Source organism: Agelaius tricolor, unplaced genomic scaffold (assembly GCF_023055355.1).
Source record: "Agelaius tricolor isolate 1412-34295 unplaced genomic scaffold, bAgeTri1.0.p SCAF_10, whole genome shotgun sequence".
In the NCBI taxonomy this organism is placed as follows: Eukaryota; Metazoa; Chordata; class Aves; order Passeriformes; family Icteridae; genus Agelaius; species Agelaius tricolor.
In genome coordinates, this window is record NW_027269270.1 from 25988387 (window position 1) to 25998670 (window position 10284).

The window sequence follows — 10284 nt, forward strand, 5'->3', positions numbered from 1 at the left end:
CACTTCATCAACTTCCTTCAAGTACAGTGCAAAGAGAAAATAGTTTTAGCAGTGGTGAGTGAAAAGGGATTGCTTAATGTATTTCATAGGATATATCATACACTAAAAATCCCATATTGATGGCTGTCTTTATTTTTGGAATAGCATAATCCTGACTTAGCAACTCTAAATCTCAGCACTGCTCTGTAACTTGCTCCTCCCTGGTCTCTACCTGTGGAACCTCTTGCTCATGTATAGCATCTTACAACAGTTCTTAGGAGAAAGACAAAAACCACAAGTAAACGAGTACTTTTAATTCTGCAAGTAAAGAGTATAAAATAAGTAATAATTTAAAAAAAACATTTCTGTTTTATATAAAAAGCCAGTTATTTCAAGTTATATCAAGGGGAACAGCACCACAGCCTAATGAGGAACAAATTCTATCCATAATTGAGACAGCTAGGAACAACCTGTTACATACAAATATACATATCAGTACCATACTTAATATACTTCAGAAAAACTTAATTTATCCAAATAGCGGCAGCCCATTTTGCTTTCTCATACTCATTGTTTCCTCATGTTACTTTGCAGAGTTCTTTGTAACCTGGCTATGTTGGCATCCAGGGCTGCTAAGCTATTTTTAAAGTCCTCTTCATCTCGAGAAGTAAATGTTGAGAAAGAAGATGCACTCCAGTCAGACCTCCCCGAGAAATCATCAAATGAAATGCAGCTAAAATCAGCTGCTTCACTGCCTGTTTTCTGAGAAACCCCTGCTGGAAATGCCATCGATGCACAAGGGTATGGACCAGGCTGAAGCTGGTCTGGTTTATCCATGAAATCTTTAGCAGCCCCACCTGGAATGCCTCTTGGTCTCACTTGGACTTTGTCTCCTTCTGGCTTTGCTTTACCCCCTGTAACTCCAAGCGTGTTTTCCACAGTCTTTTTCACACTGTACCCCGCATTTAATTTATCCACCAGAGTTGAATCCTCACATCCATACTGCTGCACAGAGCTTGGGAGCTCACAGTGGTAATCCAGCCTCTGACAAGCCCCTCTGCTCTGGGGTAGCACACCACTTCTTCCAGAGACTGGCTGCTGTTTTTTAGAGGCACTGCTAGTCAGTGGAATATAAATTGTCTCATCCAACTTGGTTTGGTCATCTAGTAAAGTTCCAGAATCACTCCCTGTTTCTGCATCTTGCTTCAATGGAGCTGGTGGTCCTCTGGGAGCTGATGTTTGCTCTTCTGTGAATGTACTGTTAATTTTACTTCCTTCAGCAGCAAACTTGTCATAGGACAGACTTTGCATTTCTACTTCTCCAATTTTATTTGGGAATTGAAGATGTGGATCTATCAAAATATGATCCATTTCTAATGTTTTAAGGTAAGTCATTACTGAAGTACTCCCAGGAAACAGCTCGGGTTGCATCTGCTTTTCATGGTCTTCCAAACGAGACTTTGAGAGTGATTTCTCAGGTTTGGGTCTAACAGTGTCCCCTGTGAGGTCAGACAGAAGCTTGGCCATGCTGCCCTGCAAGGTTCTGTTAGGGTAAAATCAACCAAACAGATTCAAAATCAGTCACCAAAAATAAATAGTTAAAACTTTTCTATAGAAAAAAATCCATTAGATTTATCAGGCTGTGGCAAAGTTGCAATGCACTTTCTAGATATTGTTATAAGTGAACCAATTCCAAGTTTTTTGAATTCTTCTTCAGCTCACTGTGGCTAAAAAGTAACAAAAATAGAACAACCCAATGAAGTTCTCCAGATTATTCCTGTTGTACCTGCTTTAAGCAGCATACAATGAAATAAATTGATGCCAAGAAACTGCTGGAAAGCAGATAGAAGCAGTTACCAAAATTACTAAGAAAGGTTTTCTGAATTATTCTTCCCATTGCATCTGAATAAAAAAACATAATAAAAGAAATAATTCTTCTAACTTACTGCTCTGTCCATCAAAAGAGATGAACATTTAGATATTTGTCCCTAGCATACACACACACACACACACACACACACACATGTAATTTGACATCATTCTACCACCACCTGGTGGTCAGCACAGCAGTGATAGAAGTGTCTAAACTTTTACTGAAGCATTTGAAATGTCTATTCAAAATATTCTGCTGTTCCAATCACTCCCAACTAAAAATATAGCAGACAACAGTTTTGTTTCCTCAGCACAACATATCCAAAGCAATTGTAGATACACACCACTATGCAGCTGCAAAAAGCTATTTATATCTCCCAGCTTGCCACTATTTTCAAGAAAAAATAAATTCACAGCAATAGTTCTTTTTGGCAGAATTCACAGAATATGACAACTCTGTTGTCACAGAATATGACAACTCTGTTTCAAAACAAAATTATAGCAGCATTGTAACAAAACGAACTGCAAAGAGAAGGCTTAGCTTATGTGACCTCCCACCACCAAGATACCAAGACCACAATAATCCACAGGATTGAAAAAAAACCCCAAGGAATAAGAAAGATTTTTTAAAAAGAAAAATAATGTCAGGAGGCAAAAAAAAAACAACCTTAGCCAATAGTACCTGGTTAATTCTCTCAGTCTCTTAACTTCTGCATCACGCTGACGTAACGTTATGCCCAAAATCTTATTTTCTTTCTCTGAAGCTTCCAGCTTAAACTGAAGGCTCTTCACAGTTCCTAATGCCTCTTCCACTTCTGAAATGCCAACAAGAACTTACACAATTACTTCTTTTGACTTTTAAAATGCTAAACAAAAAATGACCAAATTGAAAACACGCACCAATCTTGAGCTTGGTGGAATGAATGTCATAATGCTGTTTGTTTTCCAGCAATTCTTCTTCTTTATCTTGAATACCTTTTGCAAGATGTTTATTTTCTTCTTTCTGACTTTCTATTATTTTCAGTAGTTCTTCATTTTTAGCCTGCAGTGAATCAAGGCCTTTCTGTGATTCTTTCAATTGACTCTGGAGCATCATATTCAAGGACTGCAAAGAAACCACTACCAAAAGTAAAACATAAAATGTTTAAGTGTTTTGTGTGGTAACTTGAATTTCTAAAAAAACTGAGGTTTTAAATTATCTTGGTAATATGAATTTTGCTAACAGATAGAAGGGTTGGGTTTTTTTTGCAACAAGATAAAGGTCAAGCTTTCTTCTTAATTATTTAATCAGTCATCTTCATTTTCAGAGGCACATAAGCAAAAATAACCTGCTTGGCAGCTGAAGAGCCAAATCCTAGTATATGGAGTCTAAAACAGCCCAACTGTCCATGCAAATGCAGTTCCATCATTAGACCCACTTAGTTCAGATACCACTAAAGGCCACAATACATACAGACATATGAAACTACAGAATTAAAAATTAAAAATTATATATCTATTGTAATAAAACTTTAACAGATATACCCCTATCAAGGAACATAATTGGTACTTTACATTCATAGCTGCAGCTCTGTCCAGATGTCTTCTCACTGCTTTCTTGTTCCCTAAGTTGCTGGTTTAATATTCTTAGTCTCCTAAATGTGAATTGTGAAAAAGCACAAATTCAGAAGTATTAGAATACACTCAAAAGGACTGCACTTTAAATTAGTGAGAAGTTGCTTTTGAGAATTAAATGTCAGGGAATATTTCAGAAACATAAAGAAGTCTTAATAACATATTTTTCTTACATTCTGGTACTTCTTCAACACAAAAGACCCTTTCCAAGTATCTGATAAATACCTGGTATATATCCCTATTCTGAAGTAAATGCTACCCGGTTATGTGAGAACCCTCTGAAATGACTTTTTTGCATTTCAGAATAAACTACAAAAAGAACACGAGCAGGCTAACTATCTTGACAGTGCAGTTTTCAGAGTGATGCATTCACCCCACCCAGCCAAAGGCCCCACCATGAGGTAACTGATAGTACCAAAATACCAAAGCCATGCTGTGTTAATCATTGCTTTTTAGACTGTATGCCTTTACCAGCACACTTTCTAATTGACAAATTTTGCACAGACAAGAAGGGAAGAGCCTTAAGAAAGGCAATTTAAGCCAGAGCAGTTAGAGATGCTGTAGGTGCAGTGCAGTGAGGCCAGGCTCCCTGAGGAGCTCCCACCTGCGCAGCTGGGCGTTCTCACTGCGCAGGGGCTGCAAAGCCAGAGCTATTTCAGCCTGGAGATTTGTACTTCCCACCACAGCTGGGAGCAAGGAGACCGAGTCCTCCACTTCACTCATCAGCCTCAGCATTTCTGAGTCACCTGCAAGAAGTGAGAGAAGAAAGAGACTCCATAAACCTATAAATCTGTAATATAACTACTGCTTTACATGTGATTAAGCAACCTGCAAAGTGACTTAATAGTATCTGGGGGTTTTGCCCCCTAGAAAACTTAATTTTTAACTATCTTTATTTAAAATTGTTGAGCTTGAATATGAAAACTATGCTTTACATCCTCAATAAAACACAACCCACCATTGTTCCAACCAGCCTAGGTGGGACTGCTATTGCAATCTGTCCACACCAGGACCCTTCTTAGGGGAAAGCTCTGTGTATGGAATAGCAACAATCTTTATCTTGCTGTCATGACAAGATTAAAATATTATTAAAATAATTTAATACTTATTCAGAGTGAATCCTGAAGGTCTTACAGTTGTGAAAACCCACAGTAAGAAGTCACATATATCATCTCACACATACAACTTGCAGAAACTGAAGTGCTCACTCCTTTAATTGAGCTCTTGTGTTATTTGCATGTAATAACTCTAGTGCACAATGAAAATGTCCTCACCTTGATCTGTTACCAGTGCTCTGAGCTCACCCATAAGATACTTTACAGTCCTAACTTTATGGGCTGTTTCTTCTGGACTTTCTTTTCTAGATTTTAGAACCTTCTTCACACAACTTGTCTTACAGCTTGTATCTTTCACTGGAGACACATCAAGTACATCCAATTCATCTTCTTCACTGACCAGGTCCTCACTGTGCTCCTCAGGACTATCCTCCTCTGTGTCACATGAGCCATCATGTTTTGCTGGACAGTGATGATGGCCCCTCTGTTCAGTCCTGCCATTCAGCATCTCATGGGATTGTAACAGGGCCTGTATGCACTGCATCAAATCCGCTTCTTTTACCTGCTGCTCCTGGCCTGGGGCCACCTCTCTGGCACAAGATGTTGGGACCAGAGCAGGCACTGAAGGGGTTAATGCTCCCGGTGCTGTACAGGGGATCACGCCAGGAACAGCAGTTCCAGACTGTGTTTGTGCAGCAGCAGCAGGAGCAGCAGAAACCACTGGGCAAACAACAGGTCCTCCCATCTCTGGCACACATTCATTGGCACTGTCTACAGGAACTCCCTGCATGAAAGATATTCTAATTAAAAAAAAATTAACATGATTTTTAAATCTTTAGAAGAATCCCAAACAGCACTACGCTTGTCTGACTCAATGTAAACTTGTTAATTCTTTGCTAATTATAAGAACAACTACAAATTAATAATGGAATAATTTTCCTGTATAATAAGGAGGACTTAAAATGTAAATCTGATTTAGATTACCTTTAATGTTATTGGCAACATTAAATCACAGTTCTTTTACAGCAGTTCTGTAATGAAAACCCTCAGCAGTTTCTTGAATCCAAGCAGAACAAGGAAGAAAAGAAATATAAAGGACAACACTGTTACCTTTCAGTATTTTAAGTAGGTGAATTTTTTAAAAGTCAAGGTCATCACTAGCTATACATGGACTGCCTGCAGATGGAAGGTAATCAACCTACAGTCTTACAGATTCAAGGTAAATTCAAGCCCTTTGCCACATTTCCTGAGGTGGCAGCTGGTATTCTCCATCATCTCTATTCTATACCCTGAAATACACAGGCATTTTAACATGTGACTCTAAGATAATACAGCATGTCTGAAGAAATAATTGCCTTGATCATTGGCAGGGAAAGCTCCATAGCATATATGAGTTCTTCTGTCAGGAGTTGCTTAATGATCCTAGTGTCCATTACTGAGAACGCAATTAACAGTAATCAATAATTTCCTGCACTGTCCATGTTTGCTGTCCTTTACAGAATTCCCCAGGCAGAAGCAAGCAGCCAGCTAAAAAGCCTCTAATTTCATTTTTTGGTGTCTACATAAAATGTGTTTTGAATAGCAGTGTTTTGTCTGTGCATCACTACAGTTTGAAATACACAATTTTTTTAAAGGGAAATTATTAGGAAAACTGACACAAGGAAATGTATAAATAAGTAGACAGTGCTAATTCAATGTTTATTGATAGTGAGAATCAAACTTTTACTTACTGACTGAGTGGATAAGGAATTAGCTGAATGCTGCAGGGACAGTGTTGATGTGGAGGTAGGTAAATGATAATTCAAAGCTGTAACATTTTGACATCCTAAAAAAAACCAACACTTATAGATCAGGGCAATGTGGGCACAACTCATGCAGTTAAATAGTGAACTCTACATGAACAGTTCCACTAACCCTGGTTTGAGGTAGGAGAAGGAGTTAGAGTAGGAATTTCATTGCTCTTCTGTGGGGGTTGGCCAGTTATCAGAGACATCTGAGTTTGCACATGCTCATACAGTTTCTGATACGCCACAGGAGAGTGGTCACTGCAAGGCACATGATTTGATTGAACCATCTGATTCTGGGCTGCACTGGAAAGCTCCTTCTCAGCAGGTGTGGTAGATGAGGCAACTTTTCTATTTGATATTGGCACTGTAGAAAAAGAAAGAACAAAAAACTCCAGCTGAAGTTGCCTGTCTTCTTGATCTACACAAACCCATTGTATTGTCTGGCAGATTCTGGAAGGCTCCCTTGAAAACAAAGATCCTATGGCCCAGGGTACCAGTCAGATTTTGATTCACCAGCAAATGAATCCATCAATTTTTTCTACCAGATAGAGCAACCTAAACCAGTTGGAAAGGCAGCTGTCCTTGAAGGAAGCACAGAGACTTAATCCTACAGAAGGCCAGTTCTAAAATAATTCTTGAAATCTCTGCTTAGGTACAATTAAAACTCTGTAATTTTACAGTGCTGGGAAGATATCAGCTACATGCTCACTTCCTACAGTTCCCAGTGGGCATTCTACTACACACCTGCCCACAGGCCCCACTCATCTGCTGGATTAGAAATTGCACAGAAGAAACAGGGTGCAGAGAGGCAGAAATGATAATAAATGAAATATTTCCCCTGGAAGCAAATCAGCTGACAGCACTCCATCTAACTTTCTATTCAGTGCTTTGGCCACTAAACCATTTGAGGTCTTGTCATTTCTAGCCACACTTCCCTGTTTCCACCAATTATTCTTTGAGAAAAGCCTGGCTGGACACTGAACTTCAGACCAGTTTCTAGCTGTGGATCCTAAACTGAGTTCCAAGGACTTCAATGTTTCCCTGTCCAAAAGAAACAGGGAAAGGGTATTACCATTCTCCTCCACACTTCCTACCAGATAAACCCGATGATGTTGATACTTGTAAACATTCAACTTTCAAGTATCTGAAGTTCAAACACCTGTGAATTTCAGTAATTGTTTGGTAAACATTTAAGGTTTAAACATTAAGGAAATAATACATCCTTTTGTGAAACCAGCCCTGGATCAACCTGTAACAAATGGCAACAATTATGCAAAGCCTTGCTGAATCTCAATATGTTGAGGAGTCTTTCAAGGTTGCTTGAACAAAAACTAAATCAAGCCCAAGAAAGCCCACTTACCAACTTCTTTTTGGACAGGGGAAGGAGTAATGATTCTTTTTAACCCTTTCTTCTTGGAAGTATTTCCTTTGGTTAGCAAAGGCTTGGAGGTACATTTAAAGGTAGTTGTTCTACCGGGTTGTCTATGGACAGTCTCCCTTCCTGGTATTAATTGAAAGAAAAAGTGGTCAACAAAACAAATCAACAGAGTATTACAAAATGTAAAAATGTAACTTGTGTTTTCTATAGGTACAACCTGGAGCTTCCTTTTGTAAGATACTCTTCAGTAAAGCTGCACAATGGTCAAGTCCGTGATGAATAGTATCAACCTGCACAAAGAGCACTGCAGTCAGTCAATGAGTAGCACTGCTTCCTTTCAGTAAACCAAGATGCTGTTTTAGAGGTGAGTGTACCCCATTCTGCCACCTGACAAAGAACAACTCATAACCAAAAAGATATATCATTTCCCATGTACTACTTTGCAATTACATGGAAGTTTGCAAACACATAGATTCTGAAAAATCACTAAATTGTGCTGTTGCACCCCTGTCCATTTGCTCAATTTGAGGTTAATTACAGGTATGTATTTTATTCTTATTTCCATGTACATTTAAACAATACCTCCTACTTGTATTTTGGAGACAACTGGCTCAGGACTACAGAAAACCAGTACTGCAGCACTGACTGTGCTACTCTTTCTTTCCAGCACAAAAACCTAACAAGGGCACCTGCTCTTCTGTGAGGGCCAGCCCTTGTCCATAGGCAGCTTATTTGTGTTTGCAAAATGTATCCTGTGCCTTGAGGAGATCTGTCAGAGCCAAACTCACTGCACACAATGTCCATTTGTTCCTATCTGCAAGATACGGTACAGACACTCTTGCTTGCCTTGCAGGAGCAATTTCAGGTTCAGATATAAATTAATTAGGATCTAAATTAATCTGGCTTTCTTCTGTTACTCAAGGTATTCCAATTTTCCTTCTCTTTAGATAACTGTGTTAAAGACCCATTTATTTACCTGATTGGCAGATTCAGTGGAATAGAATTTTACATCAGAATGGCATCCTTTCTTTAAGCCAAACCTGAAAAAGTGAAATTCACTGTTTATACCACCTCCTTAATGGGAAACAAAGTAAAAAAGCACTTACTTTCATTCAATAATAGCAAGCAAAAGAAAATTAATTTCTTCATGAAACAAAACAACTTCCTATTTCTGAAAACTTTGCATGGCTGCAAAAAACATGTTAAGCAAATAATAACAATTTATGTCAAAGAAGAATTCAGTCTCTACTCAACAGTCTTCTCTACAGCTAGTAATTCAGTCTTTTTATAAATAAAACATGAAGAGTGAAATCTGTATCTTTATATACAAAATTTCTATTCAGTTTGTGCCTGTCTGTTCAAGGGCTGCTTAGAACCTTTCAGTCCAAAATGTTTTATATATACACATAAGGATTTTTTGTTCAGTTGAGGTATGACAAGTATAAGGCTCCCAAATGCTCACATATACACTCAGTTTAAAACAGTATTAGTGAATAAGGTCTTACTGATTTCTTCCATTTGTTAGTTTAGTTGCTCCTGACAGCCTTCCAGAAGACAGAGCCTGTTGATTACAGAAATACACCTTGATTTTCTTGAAGCATTTTCACAACATTTGAAGACTACTATTGCCCACCAATTCCAAGAACTTTTGCCAAGGTGGATCAGTCCAAGGGACGTTACAGCTCTCAAGGCAAGGGTGCAACTGCTGCCAGTAGAGCCTGAGACGTGTGGGTTTCATTTCACAAAATATGCCTTGACAGAAAGATGCTTTGTTAATTTCCACACACTTAAGGACTCACCAAGAGCTGGTGTACAAATGTATTTCAAATGGAAACTATGTTTGATAAATACAGACCTGAACTGCGGGGACTTTAGGAATGCCAGAGCACACAGCACAGGAACACAATCACAGTCACCGAACACAGCATGGGTGAGGCTGGGACACAGTGGCTGAAGCAGAGCATTCCAGAGCACATGGCACAGCTCTGAATCCTGACCTATTCCTGAGCATCTCCAGTCAGGAAGACTCCACATCCTCTCTGGACAACCTGTTCTTCCTGGTGTTCGGGTGGAACTCCCTGTGCATCGGTTTGTGCCCACTGCCTCGTGTCCTTCTGCTCGGCCCCACCGAGCAGAGCCGGGCTCCATCCTCCCACACCCCCTTCAGCCATTCGTACACAATGGTAAGGTCCGCTCCCAGCCATCTCCTCTCGAGGCTGAACACAGTCCCTCCAGCCTTTCCTCTTCAGGGAGATGCTGCAGACCTCACTGATCCTCGCTGCCTTCCGCTGGAGCCACTCTCGGGCAGAAAGAGGCCCAGCACCGCCCGCAGCGCCTCAGGACCGCCGTCAGGTGGCTGCGGTGCAAGCCGGGGTCGGCCTCGGAAGGCCCCACCTCGCGCAGGAGTCGTTACGCGAACGGCGGGGGGGATCCCCCGACGCCCCCCCATCCCCCGGGCTCTGGCGAGGAGGCCCCGAACGAGAACCGCGCCCTGCCCGCCCCCCTCCCCCCGGCCCTCACGCACCTTGCGGGGCCGCGCAGCCCCCGGCGCGGCCATGGCCCGGCCCGGCCCCGCCCACTCCTGCACCGCCCCCGCCCG

General features: G+C 40.6%; 1 protein-coding gene across 1 annotated transcript; it reads right to left on the bottom strand.

Annotated features, from left to right (window-relative positions):
• Positions 1-273: 273 nt before the first annotated feature.
• On the bottom strand, positions 274-10284 carry CCDC14 (coiled-coil domain containing 14). The gene is made up of 13 exons (XM_071435297.1): positions 10210-10284; positions 9191-9246; positions 8662-8725; positions 7903-7975; positions 7668-7808; positions 6435-6671; positions 6251-6345; positions 4740-5304; positions 4070-4211; positions 3406-3485; positions 2752-2970; positions 2534-2666; positions 274-1522 (listed from the first exon to the last, which is right to left on the bottom strand). The coding sequence occupies exons 1-13, from the start codon at positions 10240-10242 to the stop codon at positions 547-549; spliced, it is 2814 nt and encodes a 937-aa protein (XP_071291398.1). The 5' UTR covers positions 10243-10284; the 3' UTR covers positions 274-546.